Source organism: Condylura cristata, unplaced genomic scaffold, assembly GCF_000260355.1.
Source record: "Condylura cristata isolate star-nosed mole 26May11 unplaced genomic scaffold, ConCri1.0 scaffold00018, whole genome shotgun sequence".
In the NCBI taxonomy this organism is placed as follows: domain Eukaryota; kingdom Metazoa; phylum Chordata; class Mammalia; order Eulipotyphla; family Talpidae; genus Condylura; species Condylura cristata.
The window spans coordinates 36,070,549-36,087,063 of NW_004567119.1; the positions used below are offsets into that span (position 1 = coordinate 36,070,549).

The 16,515-nt window shown below is 34.4% G+C and overlaps 1 protein-coding gene across 1 annotated transcript; it reads left to right on the forward strand.

The window, feature by feature from the left end:
- Window positions 1-737: 737 nt before the first annotated feature.
- Window positions 738-15,997, forward strand: ATP6V1G3 (ATPase, H+ transporting, lysosomal 13kDa, V1 subunit G3). Its single transcript, XM_004685479.2, has 3 exons — window positions 738-824; window positions 9,663-9,763; window positions 15,752-15,997. Exons 1-3 carry the CDS (start codon window positions 743-745, stop codon window positions 15,923-15,925), a joined length of 357 nt encoding a protein of 118 aa, XP_004685536.1. The 5' UTR covers window positions 738-742; the 3' UTR covers window positions 15,926-15,997.
- Window positions 15,998-16,515: the final 518 nt, after the last annotated feature.

The window sequence follows — 16,515 nt, forward strand, 5'->3', positions numbered from 1 at the left end:
TATTAAGCAAGATGAATAGCAATGACTATCGTTGGAAAACACTCAATACAAGTACTAAGAAAAATGCATATTTAGGTGATTTTAAATTGATCTCGAAGTCTTCAGGTATAATTTCCTTTAAAATTGATTTAGTTGCCATACTAACATCTCCTGGAACTCTAGCATATAGCATTATAGAGAGCAACTTAATACTCCCAAGAAATTTCTTCATTATTGCTACCTGAGGACTAGGAAAAGAAAATATTAGATGCTTAGCCTGCTTTCTTCACAAAAAGCCTTCCTAGCAAAAGGTCAATTTGCCGCACACAGGTAATTGAATCACTGGAAACAAATAAAGAACTGAAACTAGAAATGAAGAACAAAGGACATGCAGAGAGAACTTGTAGAAAAACTCAGTAGTTCTGGGAAGAAGGGTTTTTAGTTAATCTTCCAAAAAATATCTTACTCATTTTTATAAGTAGATTCAAGACCCCATTAAAATCTCCTTACTTTCATAAAGAAGAACAGAAGTTGAAAGAAATGATAAGTTCTTAACTTGGTCATATTGACAACTTGTTTTTCTGGATTCCACTCTAAGCTTTCTTGGGACACGGCAGTTGGCCTGATCCAGCCAGTTTGGAACCAACAGCTGTATTTAGAAATCACTGTTGACACAACAACCCAAGTTATGATTTCCAAAAGGTTAAATAGTCCTGTTCCGCCCTAGTTTTCACAGAAGTTGCCTGATCTGATGCAGGCTGCCATGACCAGCCAGTCCCAGGGTATTCACCAGCTCCTACAGGCTGAAAAAAGAGCAAAGGACAAGCTAGAGGAAGCCAAGAAAAGTAAGTCTCCCTTCCATCTGACCTGCAAGGGGGTTGGTACAAAGCAGATAAGGCAGGTGGGGTAGGATGAGTATGGATTTCAGGAACAGGCAGGAACCAGGCAGACTCTTGTTCCAAAGCTGATTCTTTCAGATGCCTGTGGGAAATTTGTTCCGTAAGATTTCCCAGTCAAAGGTTTCCCATTGCTAGTGTGGGAATCTGTTCCCTTTGAGGGTCATGGACTAATGAAAAGATGCTGGATGTGGAAGTTATAGATTTAAGCCTTGAACTTCCTTAATTCTGCCATGCCTCAGTTTCTTAATATTATGAAATGGTTGCAAGAGATACAATTTCCCAACTGCACCTACTTACTAGCGAGTATTCTTGAGCAATTATTTATCCTCTTGTGAACTTCAAATTCTGTTTCTGTAAAACTAGGATAATAATAATTTATTCACATTCTTCTCTTGACTGCTTTTCATTTCCAATATTTACAAGTATTTTCATTTTTTTTTTTAGTCATGTGCCTTTATATTTACACATAGAATGTATAAGGAACAAAGATAATGAAAGAAACATCAAATTCTTTCTCTGCAACAAATCATACAAATGATTTAAAATTATTATTGCAATCATTGAAAATAATTGTAAAATGGTATGAATGTAGTGTAATTTTATAGAAAACAAGGTAGTGTCCAACCCACTGGCTGAAACTGTAGAAACTTCCTCACCTTTCATTCAAATTTCTTTAACCACATTTCAAATTTCCAAAACAGATGTGATTATTATGTTACCTTTGCTTCCTCATTACAGAAACAACAAAGACAATATTAAGCACATGTATAATGAAAATCATGGTATAAGTCAAATAATTTTTACCAACAATCTGTTCCTTCTCAAAGCCATTAGGAAAGAAAATACGGTAAGTCAGACTAGGTAGAACCACTAAGGATAATCTAGCTTCAGATTTCATAACCAAAAAAAAAAAATCAAATTTATTTTCATTTACTCTTGTTGAGTATGCTATCCTTGGACAATTTTTTTCAGATGTTAATATTGAAAATGCATATTGTGTGATTTACATATAAGATGTTCATTTGCCAGAAACTTAAAGTATGCATGTATTTTTCTTCTTAGTCTTTGTTCACAAATATTCAAAAATATACACGAGAATGAGAACCAACAAGTCACAGTAGTGATCACCATTGTAGAAGCTCTATCATTACATAAGAGGTGGGGAGAGAGAGAGAGAGGGAGAAGAGACTCACATGCTGATCATAGTTTGTATTCTCCTTTAATCTTAGGATAGTGTTTTGACCTTTAAACCACCTTGGTGCTTTGTGTGTGTACATATATACACATATATATGTATGTATATATATTATCTGTGCATCTATATGGGTAGATATTTATAGTAAACACCGGTATAGATAGTTGCATTTATAGAAAAATACAATGTTAACAATTGCATTTATAGAAAAATACAATGTTAACAAGTTGGTAATATTTATGAATTATTTTATAAAAATAGTAATATATTTCATTTAAGGAAGACTGCCTCAGATCCTAGTGGTTGATACATAATACAGTATCTAAAGATAAAGGACACAGATAAGAGGTTGTAGATTTGTACACAGAAAGCCTATCAAATCTGTGCAAATGCAATATACATGCCTCAAACATACAAGTGTCAGGACAAGTTACTGAGAGAAATAATATTGGGCAGGAGCTAGATAGTGAACAAGGTTAAAAAGCTGGTATGTGATGCAGTGGAGTACAAAAAGCTTATGTTGAAGATTTATGTTTCTTTGTACAAGTTATTTAAATTCTCTGAACTTCAATCATCTTTTTAAAATAGTATCTATCCATATAGATGCACAGATTACACATACATATGTATCACACACACACACAAAGCACCAAGGTGTTTTAAGGTCAGAACACTATCCCCAAGATGGTAAAGGAGAATACAAACTAAATAATTATTTAATAAGTATATTATTATTTGTATATTATAAGTAATAAAAACAAAATAATAGAATACAGCAATCTATTTTTTTTTAATCACTGCTGCAAGTTCTGGATGAACTTTCCTATGAAGGGGGCAACCTGAAGTCTATTAGGATGATGAACAGAAAAATTTAGATATTTTGCTTCTATTCACGAATTATGGATTTATTTATATCATCAAGTAAAAGACTCTCATTCAAATTTTTATGGGTAAAACAGCTTTACTGAATTTAGATAGGATCACAGCAGGCTGGCATTATTTTTAATTATCTTAGTTCAAGTTAATACCTTTTACTTTTAAAAAACTTGGTCATTAATCAAAGCATAAAAGTGGGTGTGCTGACCCAAGCCAAATTACATTTTCACAACAAAACATCAGACCTGTCAGAGGTCCAGTTTGGGATGTTGAACTGAATCTTTGATCAGCCTTAGATTGGAAACTCTAGGTACTCTCATCAACAGTAGAAAAAAGATGTAGTTCTCTGAAATAGATGATTCTTTAGCTTTTAGTTAGGATCTTTCGTGAGAGTAGTTATTTTTTTTTCTATTTATATCCATAGCAAAGTTGGAAAACTATAACTCTGTATTAACAGTGTTCTTTGAAATGCTCAACTGCATGAGAATCAGAGTCACGTAAAGAACCCCTATTCTAGAACCATAGTCAAGTGTGCACTGTAGCCACTCTTCCAATTAAAATTTGTCCAAACTGCCAGCCTTAGAAAATAGTGTGTATTTAACCCCAAATTGTAAGTTGCATTATGGAATATTGATCAAAGGATATGATATACAATGTAAATACTACAATATGTATATAGAAAAAAGTGAACAAGCAAATATATTGAAAATGTTTTTAAAAGCCATAAATAATCTTAATAAGAAATGAGGACACACCCTCAAGTTTCCTACCCAGATACTGTGAAGTGTTCACTTCCTGGAGCTGCTCTGCCTAGGAGCAAATCCATCCTATGTTTCCTATTAGATGTGTGACACTGAACAAGTCAGTTTTAACCTACAGTGACTCAGTTTCCTCAGCTTTAAAGGACTGATAGTATCAATGATTAATAGTATCAATTTCATAGCACTGCTGTTGTGATTAACCACGTTCATGTGATAAAGACTTCACGCACTGCAGACACTGTACAAATGCTTGGCTATGAGTATTTGCTCACTACTTGATAAATATAATTCTGTTGAGGAGAATAGAAAAATAGTAGGGTCCCTCTGATCTCTTAATCATAGTTGTTTAGAGGTCCCTACTGAAGTATACTTTAGTACAAACACTTAAAATACTTCTACTTCCTACTTACAGTACATGGGGAACCAAGAATGCAGCTTAGTTTTTGAAAGTATATAGGTACTAACCATCAATATTATTTTAATCAGCTAATTGCCTATTTGTTTTCAAATATATTTGAAACAGTACCTTCATTTAATAAATTCTTCACTATGCAAGTGGATGTTTTGGTTCATGAAGACAACTTTCAATAAAGTAATGAAAAAATAAGTTGTTATATTAAAATTTCATGACCTTGTCTTAGTGTTTTGCAGGCCTGTAAATACTTCCTTATTCTTTATAGTCCACAGGCTAATGGGGTATTTGTAAGTATATTGGGCTTTCATTTCTTTGAATAGGTAACATTAAAATAAAAACCACAGAACATTCTCATGAAGGCTGGATATATTCAACCCAGCATCTGATGACTTTATTTTTTTTAAGAAGGAAAACACAAGTAAAGAAAAGCAATGGAAAAACCCAGGTAATGGAAGTATGATGTAAAATAGACTTGGATGAGGAGATTTCTGAACAAATACCAAGCAAGAGGTTGCTTCTTTGTTTTCTGGTGGCTTACTACCTCTATTAATGTTTGTAAATGAGTGAAATAATAACACTTTCTGAACCAGGCTGGAGTTTATCATAGCACTAACAACCTCAAAATACCAAGAGGATTTTTTTTTTTCCTTCTTCATGGTAGAACAGAACAGAAATGGATATTAGTAACAGGTAGAAATCTCTAAACATCCTCATGGTGTCCTTTGTTTTCACAGCAATCCAGGTTACCTTTGTTCTTTTGAGGCTCTTTTTTTTTTTTTTTTTTTGTAGCACATTCATGTGGATATCTACTCATTCCAGCAAACTCAGATGTCTGATTTTACCTTCAATGCTCAGCTGGTATTTCTATGTTTCTCCTCCAGCCTCTGTAATAGTTTCCTAGGACTGCTGCAACAAATTATAAACAGGGTGCTTTAAAACCACAGAAATGTATTATCAAATGCTTCTAGAAGTCAGAAGTTCAAAACATAATGTGCCTACTGGACTGCTTCCTTCTGGAGGCACTGAGGGATAATCTGTTCCTGCCTCTCTACCAGCTTCTGGTGGTTGCCCGCAATGGTGGCTTCCTCATCTTCCCTCTGCCTCTGTGATCACATGGCCTTCTTCCCTGTGTGTCTGTCCTGTGTCTCTAAATCTTTGTATTCAAATCCCCCAGTCCTTATAAAGAGCACATTGACAAATTTAGGGCCTATCTTAATTCATATGACATCATCTTAACTCAATTTTTTTTTTAAAAGATTTATTTATTTGTGCATACAGAACTGGGGTAAAGGCCAGAGGCTCAGGGGCGGCGAGAGGCTTCACCAGAGACAGAGCGGGGAGCAGAACAGGCAGATTGACGAAGTACACTGCTGAGGGGAGCAGCGGGCGGGTCAGGAGAGGTCTGCCACGCCATGTGGTCACCTCCGGGGCAGGCGGGAATCGAACTCATGCGGAAGCGGCTTTAGATTCTCAGTGCTGTGCTTTAACCCTCTGCGCCACCAGGGAGGGCCCATCTTAACTCAATTTTATCTGCAAAGTCGCTATTTCCAAATAAGGTCACATGCACAGATCTGAGTGGTTAGGATCTTTTCTAACAACATGTTAGATGTTGTTCAGCAAACAACATCTTATAATCGTCAAATTCACTGGTCTTATTTTCTTTGCTCCACTTTGTGGGTGAAAACTTCTCAGAGAAATTGCCTGTATTCTCTGTGTCTCTATTTTTTATTCCATACCAGTCCATGTCAGTCAGACTCTTTTCCCTACAACTACACCAAAGAAGAGCTTGGGTGTAGGTCAGAGGTACAGGGGAATGTAGGGGAGGGTGGAGGGGGAGAGGAGAGGACTCACCAGAGACAGAGTGGGGAGCAGTACAGGTGGATTTACTGCAATACATTGCTAAGGGGAGCAGTGGCAAGATGGGAGAGGTCTGCTATACCATGTGTGGGCCTGCTCCCTGGCAGGGACTGAATTCAGTACTCAGTGGTCATAGTGATGAGACTTAACCCTTAGGTCACCAGGAAGGCCCTGGACCTGTTTCCTTAATAATGATTAGAAATTGTTGAATATTCTTTGTCAGGTAATAAACACATTTTTTTCCTATTTCTTCTAATGAGTCTTTGCAGTAGAGTATTAATCTGTTTTAAAGAAAACTTGACTGAAAACCTAAATAGCCTGTTCAAGACCACAAAGATTCTAATTTTTTTTTGTAGTTATGCCTAGTGTATGACATTGATTCCTTCCTGAGACTATAAATAAAATCTCATCTTCCCCATCAGAAAGTTACAGGACCAACAGAATGGGGTTCATTTGCAGCTTGGGAACCTCAGTCCACTTAGGTCTCCTGGTCAAGAAGCCAGAAAGAATCCATCTTTGAGCACTGCCCTCTGTCTCCCATTCAAAATTTGTTTTTTAATTGCCTAAAATATATTTTTAAAAATCTTCTCCCCATAAACCCCGTGAATATAAATCCTCTTTTCCTCTGATAAAACATCCATAGAATATGTCTCAAAAATGGCTTGTTGAATAGAATCTGCTTAATAAGCTATGCGTATAAAAGTGAATGACTTTACTCAGGTGGAGTCATTTACCAAAATATCTTTAAAAAGATATTCTTGCCTTTATTTTCTGATCTCTCAAATGGACTGTCCAGTCTTTTTTGATGTCCTGATTATAGTCTATTTACCTCCCTCATTTCTCCTTACAAGTCTTTCCTAATTAGCTCTGGTAGTCTTCTCTGAGTCCCCACTTCACATAATTGGGCTTAATTGTTTACATTTTTTTACTTACTCGGCAAGTAGAAAACGGGATATGTCTATTGGGATGGAGGGGAAACACAGATTCTCTAGAACTTTCCCAGCAGGCATTTTCATAAATATGATTTTTGTCACACAACAGATAGAATAATGATTAACAATCTATTGTTTTCACAGTTGATCTGTGTATTCACAATTTTATAATTTTCCTCTTGGAAGTTAGAAGCACATGTACACATTTCTAAAACACTCTGTTAAGTCCACTGGCAGCAAAGACCATGTGATATTATTTCTTTATCCGCTGTGCCCAGGCCTATGCACTATACATAGTAGGTGTTCAATAAATATTGGATGACTGATAGATGAATAGATGAAGACCATACTTAGCTGTACTACTTTGCAGCAATTGTGTTAGCACTATTTAAAACCATGATGCATGAGATAACCACATTTTCTTAAAAAAAAAAAGAGAGAGGAGAGAACATTTAGCCTGATAAGCCTGTGTAACCTTGTAGGAAATTAGGGATCAAATATTTGCTAGTCATAAGGAAATTCTTGATTGTACATATGGTCACCCTATGTTTGATACAGAAAGTACTGAGAAATAAGAATGTGAACACTTTTGGTTCATAATACCTGTGTTTTTAAAGCTGAAGAAGAGAGAAATAAAATTTTAAAATTCAGAAACCTTTACACACAGAGGAGAAGCAAGCTAGAGGTTAATACCAGTGGACTTGATACATTCATTCTGCTTCACCTCTAGCAAAACAGCAGGCTTTAGGCTCCAGTTTCTGCCACTGGATTAAATCAGGTGTAGCATATGCAGGCTCTCACACAGAGGCAGCTGCTGAGTCTATCCAGAAAATTGCTGTGCCAGCAGCGATTTCCCTGTGGCTCTCCTATTTAATTGAATGAGAACCAGCAGGTGACTGGTGCCATGACGGGAGAATCACAGACACACTCTGAGCCTGTCACTGTGTGATGGAGCTAATATATAGCCTCTTAGTGGAGCACTGGATTCTGCTCAGGGCTAGGGCACACCGAGCTTTTTCTATTATTATTATTATTTTTTTTTTATGAGCTAGAGTCATGACTTTGAAACCAATCTTGTTACATATTATGTAATTAGGGTGGATAGTAATGATGTTTAAGCGACTTACTTTATAAAATAATTATGTGTCCTACAACCTATTATTACTAAAAAAAAAAAAGTTGATATATCGTAAACATGTTTTTGTTCTAATGTTAATGACAAGCAGTGATAAGAAATTAGAGTAGTTTTCCCTACCAACGTATCAATTTGTTCTGTGAATAGTACTTGGTTACCACAAATGGTGATAATTGTAGAGAATGAAGCAATCAGTATACACAAAATGGTAATGAGCATTAATGAAGTTGGAAAATGGTAAGCATTGCTGTTAATGTTCCACAAAGATGAAATTTCAGGAGAGTGTTAATTTTCACCAGACCTTGGACTTTAAAGGAGTAAAGACAGAGCTAATTATCTACTCTGAATCAGATTTTTTCAGTTCCATTCAAGGGTATAGGCATTAAAAGAGATATACATCAGTTTGTTAGTCAATGAGTCTGTCTTGATTCCATAATGAATATACACAGAGAGGCTAGCAAAGAAACTCAGACCTAGCAGAAGAGAAATTTAGGTGCCATGTACACTCAAATACTATGAAGGTATTTTAAAAAAGCATAGATAGACGGCCAGAGACATAAATACTGTGTTAAGTTTTGCTTTAAGACTACTTAGTGAGAACACATTTAGTTCAAAATCTGCACTATATAAACAACCACTGCCAAAAATTCTCATCAGAAGTTTGATATGTCAGAGAAAAGAAATGTAAATGGGCAAGACAATGAAGGTATTTAAAGACAATAGATTCTGAGAAAACTGAAATTTAACACTGCTAAGTGTCCTTAAAGTTTTAATTATTGCAAAGTTTGAGTTCCTAACCCACTGAAGGTGGGGCATAGCAGCAATTAATATCAGTCTATAGCCCCCCAAACTTACTCTGGTTGTCAAAAAAAAAGTCATGTGCTTTACTAATGATCCCCACAACATTGTCTAAAACTTTCATCTACTTTGCTCTCTGCTGGCTTAAGGCTTACACCTTTGCTCTTAATAAAAGAAAAGAGAGCTACTTAACTAAATCTCCTAACCATTAAAAACAATTGGTTTTACAACCACTTTCAAGTCCCCCTCAGAGAAAGCTGCTACCAAAAAAAAATAAATAAATAAATAAAAATATCTACTTTGATGTGCTGTAGGGCTTAATCAGACATTCTAGAGTCAACAAATGGTAAGAAAAAAATCCCAATAAAATGCTTTAAAAATTGTAGGTCAGCTTGATAGAGTCTGAGTTGCATGTTTGTAGCGCCTTTGGAGATCTGCCAGTGTTAAATAGGATCCAGTTGGTGCAGACTGAAGGATTCCTGGCAGTAAATCAGGACAGAAAATTTGACCAAATAATGTCTTTGCGAGGAAGTGACAGCTAAAATCTGTTCTTTGGCTGTTACTGCTGTGCATAAATAGGCAGATATTTTATTTAAACATATAAGTGTGAAAGAAAGTTGCCATTTCCATGTCTGAAGGAATCTAATTGAAAAAAGAATAAGGAATTTTAGAATACTTTTTTTAAATTAAGCTTGCTACTAGAGAAAAAAAAGATTGAGAAACTATTGTAGCCCTCATCTGTTTTATAAAATGAAGTCTGAAATTCTTTAAATATTAAAAAGAAATGTTCTCTCCATGCCGTTGTTAATTTTTAGGAAAAGTAAAACGATTGAAGCAAGCTAAGGAAGAAGCGATGGCAGAAATTGACCAATACAGAATGCAGAAAGATAAGGAATTTCGACTGAAACAATCTAAGGTAAATCAGAAAGCCTGAATATAACTATGCTTTCCATGCAGCAGAAATTATAAAATGTTAATATTCAGATGGTGTCATGTGTCAGTAATACTAGATAGAACAACTGCAACTCAACCAAGCCTGAATATCAAACTAAACCTTGAATATACAGAATTACTGATTTGACATTTCAATCTTAAGACTTTTTAACTTATCATATGATATGTCCATCAACAGTTATTATATACTATATTATTATGTACTACTTAGTGAATGGTTTTCAGATGGGGGGGAGAGGGAGAAGAGGTGGGCAGCAGATAGAGGGGTATGAGGAGTGGACGAGTGGAACTTATATACAGATGGAGAAGCAAAAATGTAACCCAAACTTAAAATAAAAAATAAAAATTATGTTCTCAAATATAGAAATTGAAGGAATCAGTTGAAGTTCCCACAATAGATTGTTGACTAACATATTTGAGTGAGAAAAAAATTTTAAGACTTTTTTTCTATTAATGTTAGTGAATAAGTGCATTAGGCCAGATTTCTTAGTGAGATCAGATTTCCTAGTGACCAAAGTAGATGTTGCTGAAAAGTCTGGTATATCCATATAATTTGTTTTTCAACTCTCTAGTGCCATTCAATACATCTTTCAGAGCAATATAAAGAAGTACTTTTGCCCACAGTAGCAAATGTCTACAGTTTATGTACTTAGTTTATCTAAGTACATAAAGTTTTCAAGCTGATATTCTCTTTTACATGTTACAACATGAACCTAAAGAAATGATTAAATTACATTGTGTCAGAAGTAAAGTTTATAAAGTATTTTCTTTTTGCTTCCGTAAAAATATAGAGCTCTATACAAAAGTCTGATATTGCAAAATAAGATACAAACAGTTTAGAAATCTCTATTTACAACTTATATTTTATTGGGAGTAGCTGCAGACCTGGTATACGATCAGGTAAATTGGACACCTTGGTAAGAAAATCTTTTCCAGTGAGTATGCTATTTTTTAAAATAAAAAAGTACTGCCTAGAATAAAGTGACTCACTCAGCAAAAACAAAATCTTCTTATCAATATTTGGGAAAAAGATATAAAAGCCTAAGTCTGTACATCACATGCAGTCTTCCATGACTGGTTCCCGGCTGTGCCTCTCGTGAGCTCTGAAAATCTCATGCATACTTTTACTGTAAACAGCAGATATTTTAAAAAATAGTGCAGAAGGAAGCATTTCTATGTTTTCATGAAAGATTTATTAAATGAAACCAGTGAATTGAAAAGGAAGTCATAACAAAATATGACTTTATAGCAATATGCATCGAGAACTACTTCAGTTTCGTAGTAATTTTTCTTCTATTTTATTGAAGAGTTTTATTTATTTACGCATACGAGAACCAGGGTACAGGCCAGGGGTGTGGGTGGGGGTGGGGGAAGGATGAGAGGATCCACCACAGACAGAGTGGGGAGCAGAACAAGCAGATCTACTGAAAGTGAGCAGGTCAGGAGAGGTCTACAATGCCATGTGGGTAACCTCAACAGCCAGGAATCAAACTCATGGCGCTGTGGCTGACCACTTTATAGCGCTTCCCTTTAATCTGCTGTGCCATCAGGGAGGGCCCAGTAACTTTTATTTTCATAGTCTCTTCTTACTGCAGCTTAGCAGTAAGCTGTTTTTGGTTTTCCTGTTTTGTTTTTTTTTTTTTTTCCCCTAAAACAGATTGCCACAGGACCTTTGCATATGTTATATCCATCTTTTATTTTTATTATCTGCCACTCAACTGCTATTTGGTATTTCTTCTATTATCTAAAATTTTGTATTTCTTTTACAAAAGCAAGTTTTCATTATAATCCTAGCAGTTAATACTACTTTATACTTAAAACAAGAACATATTTTTGATTACTCCTTGTTTTTTTCCTATGCACCAAGTGGTAGCTTCTTCTTTTCTCTTCTTGGTCTGTGTTGTTTTCCTCAACACTGGAATAATGCCTGTACCATAGTAAGTACAAAATATATATTCACTGGATGAATTAGTGATTAAGCATTTCTTCTGTGCAAATTCTATCATAATTATGATATATTAGGACCCAAGAAAATCATCCTTAACACCAACTAGCTTTCAGTATCCTACTTAGTCTATTTTGTGTGTGTGTGTGTGTGTGTATAGTAATAACAAAACTGACCAAAATTTTAGGAATTTGTTGGGTTAAATCTCTTTAAACATTATTTGTCCAAAAGAATTCATAAAATGTAAATCACGTTCAGGATATTCCTTCTCTGCTTTAGAGAATAATTAAAACTCTTCATCATTCGCATAATTAGAGCTCTAATCCAATTTTTACAGCTAGCTGATTTAAAGCTCACATGGAAAGGTCAACATCTTTAGGTCTCCACTACTTCAAGGATACTGTATAACCATTAGCCAGATCTTCTTTCTCTGGCATGACCTCCATGTCTCATACATATTACTATTCCAGTTAAATCTCATCATCATTAACCCAGAACAAGTAGGAGATCTAGAAGAAAACCAAGAATCCATTTTTCTGCCTGCTGTGGGAGTTACACCACAGTGTTACTTTTCTTTGCTTTTTAGCTCTTATTAATGTATGTGTTTTTTCAAGTCTGCTGACTTATCAATAGAAGCAGGTATCCCAATGTGGGTAGTATAGCAACAACTAATGCTTTAGCAAATATTTACTTATCCCTTGATGAGCATCATTACCCTATCTAACATCTTCTACTGAAGAAAACTATTATGTCGCTGGAAAGAAATCTGGACTGCAGTGGGAAAATTAAATCAATTGCTTATTTAAGAAAGTTAGGTAGACAATGAACCTAAACCAAAGACTTAAAAATGGTTATCTTGGACATACTGAAGATTTCTGTATCTTTGATCTGTCTTGCTGAATTCCTATTAAGAAAGCACCTTATTTTCTTGTGGATTCATAAATTGAAGATGTAAAACTCTGTTTTGCTAAGACACTGTGGACCTAAAAAAAACCCTCTACTTTCCCTTAAACCACAACATTTGAACATCCTATAAAAAAATGCATTGAATGGTAATAGATTTCATCATCATACCATTATACTCTAGAACTACACACATTAGTGACAACATTGAGGTTTGTAAGGTAACATGGAGTAATCCCAGTAGGGCACTCCTTGATCATATGCATCATTATTTACTACAGTATTATCAACTTCTAATTTATATATTGCTACTGGAAGAAAGCACTATAGAAATGTAATAGGAAGGACAAAGCAAGTCATATAGGCAATTTAAAACTTTCTAGAGTCACATTAAAAGAGCAAACATAGGTAAAATTAATTTTAATCATATAGTTTTTTAACTCAAAATATCTATAACATTATATAATATTTTTCTGTACAGTCAGCATAATCTTATATTATGCTGCTAACAAGAGCCAGAAGAAAGCTACCAAAGTTACTTCCAGCAAGAGCAACACAACACAAGTAATAAGCTTTTACTACTCATGATTCCATAGAGTTCAGCAAGTATGTTGCCAACATATACCACGGCCAGGTGGTGTTTAAAGCACTTACAACACATCAGCAAAACAACATAGCACTAATCTCTGCTCTTGTGAAGCTTACATTCTTTTAATTAAACTCCTACCTGGCTCTGCCTGCAGATATAAAGGCCATTTAAAATAGTGTAAAACTGGTCATTGGCATAGTATTGTCTAGGAAGCACTGTGGAAACTCAAATTACTGCACTTTGAGCAAATTCAGAAATAGTACAGTTATTTATGCCAGGTGAAATATAGGGTAATGGGCTGTTAATGAGGGTATTCTAATGTTTCTGAAAGCACAAGAGGGTTTAGAAAAATCGTGTAGAAAAATCAAAAAGTACAAGGAAGAGAGAAAAAGACATTAATAATCAATAATGCTAAGCTAACATCTTCATTACAATAGTTGTTATAAACGAATAGAAAATTCTGTTGTCTGAACAAAGCACATTAGGAGTACAACTAATGGGAAGAGCTGCCATCTACTGCCCCACACCCACCCTGTCAAATATGGTGGCCACGTCAATGGCCATGTCAGACGTGGCTACTTGAGAAGTACTTGAGAAATAGCTAATCCAAATTAAGACGTCTCAAAAGTACAAAGTGCATAGCAAATTACAAAAGACAGTATGGGAAACAATAATATAATAATGTTGTGCTGCCTGTACATCAATTTATAATGTTATGGATATTTTGAATTAAAAACTATATGAATAAAATTAATTCTACCTATTTCTACTCTTTTAGTGTGACTCTAGAAAGTTTTAAATCATTTATATGACTTTCTCTGTGCTTCATATTACATATCTACAAGATATCAGTGCTCTGAGTACTTGGTACTCGTGTATCTGGTTGACATTTTACAAATGGATGATGCTATCCCCATTCAAAAAATCAGAAATCTCAGGTAAGGTGAACACTTCCAAAATCCTATAGGATATTTGTACTAATGCAGTCTAGTAATAGCTATTTTTAACAATGTGTCAAAAAAAATAGATAAACATTTTACAAAAGTTTGCCTTAAGTATTTCACTTTACAATACACTGGAGTTAAACATAATTTCAGTTTGGTAGAATTTCACTTAAGATATTAAATTTAGAGGGGAAAATCTGATTTTGGAACAACTCTGTGGAAATAGTTCTCTTCTATTTTTAGACTTAGCAAAGGAAATTTAGTCCATATGTCTTTCCTTCATATATGCCCACTTATCAGAATATCATTTTATAAAGTTATCTAATGCCTTAAAAGATAAATCACCTCAATATGGTGATGGGAAGCCCATGGGGATTACAAATGAGATGGGAAAAGGCACAATATGATGTAAAAATAAACTATTACATTATTTTTTTTAAAAAAAAGATAAATCAGCTCAAAACAATTATCCTTTTGGGATGCCTCTACTACCTGGACAATAAACTGAAAAAAAAAAAAAAAAGAATTGAGCCTATTACAGCCTCAGTCACATTTAATTTCAAGTTTAAAAGCCAGAAAGATTATGCAGAATGTTTTTAACAACTGTAATGTAGAGTCCAATCATTAGTGGAGTTTCTTGGACTTAATAAAATATGTATTTTCCCTAAATACTCACTAACAAGAAAAAGAAACAAAGCATACTCTAACAATGCCACATTTCAGAAATGCTGTGTGTACAAAGGAGATGAAGTAGGAGTTGCTTGTTTTAGCAGAGAATCATTTAGCAAAAGATTTCACTGTAGAATCCCTTTCCACTGACTCTCAGTGGAATCATATTTTGTTAAGTCATTCCTTGATAGAGTAGACAATAGGAAACACTATCAATCAAAGTGTAATTAGAAAGACTCATTAAATGTGTCTAAAACTTAATGTAACTAAATAAATGCTTAAATAGATTCCAATTTGTAATACATTGAACTTACACTAAAAATTTTAAGGCTTACCTATCACCCAAGTATATGTCTACAATATAAAGGTATTTTATTGGGCACTACCAGGCTGCATCTTCTGAAACACAGATTTAATCAATGCAGATAATATTTTTTAAAAATTGCCAAACCAAAAAAAAAAGTTGACAAACCAGTTATTTGCTCTTTAAAAGCCTGCAGCGAATGATTTAATGTTACTGTTCAACTTTATTTTTCAGACATTTCATTCAGAAAGTAAGCAATAGGAAAGGCAAGTGGAAACTATTGTAAATACATGACAATGTGATGAAAATTTTCTGACATGTTATAGTGATTATGAGCTTGCATTGAATTTGTAGCATAAGCTGGTTAGCCTAAATGTGGAAGTAACATGCTTTGCCAGCTTCAAATTTTAGAAAAGTTTATTCCTCTCCCACACTCACACTATTAGTTTTCTTATCCACTTTCTAAAAAAATTCTAGAAAAATAAAACATAGTATATAGGCTATACAACAGTCCTTGATAAAGAGGCCATGACAAATGTAACATCCACAGAAATTACATTTTAATATGATGTTAATAGGATGTTTTATTTTGGCAGATAATGGGCTCTCAGAGTAACCTTTCAGAAGAAATAGAAGAACAAACACTAGGGAAGATAAAAGAACTGAATGGAAGCTACAACAAGTACATGGAAAGTGTGATGAAACAGCTTTTGAACGTTGTCTGTGATGTGAAACCAGAAATCCACGTGAACTACAGAGCTACCAACTAAATGTGCAACCTATTATTCAATAAATGGTGTGTGCATGTCATATGGCTTCATGTTTATATTCAGAAGTTTAATATGTTCATTTATAATGTGGTAGGTGTCTACAGACATCAATGTGACATAATTTATGCATGAACACTGATTTTAAAAATAAGTAATCAAAAAATTTGTTTTTTCCTAATCCTGGGAATGACCATGTTATTTAACTTGGAGCAAGTCAAGAATGCATAGTAACATGTTTTTTCAGACTGGACAGAAAAACAAAGACCCAATAATTTTTTATTAGGTGTGAACTTTTAAAATTTATTTTCCTTTCCTTTCATAATTTAGAAAAATGTGTTCATAGTTGGATTTGCTAAACGATAATTTATAAAGGAGTATATAATCATAACTCTCACACAAATATAAAATCAGTATGTCAAAGGTTTTATTTAACTCATTAATCGGTGAGGAAGCCAGTAGATGTTACATCAAGTTCAAAGCAGAGTTCTAAGAACTACATAGATAATACATGATAAGAGAGTTGAAAAAATTGATAGATGATAGCTAGAGAAGATAATGTATCTATCTGCTTCTGAAAAACTAATCTTTAA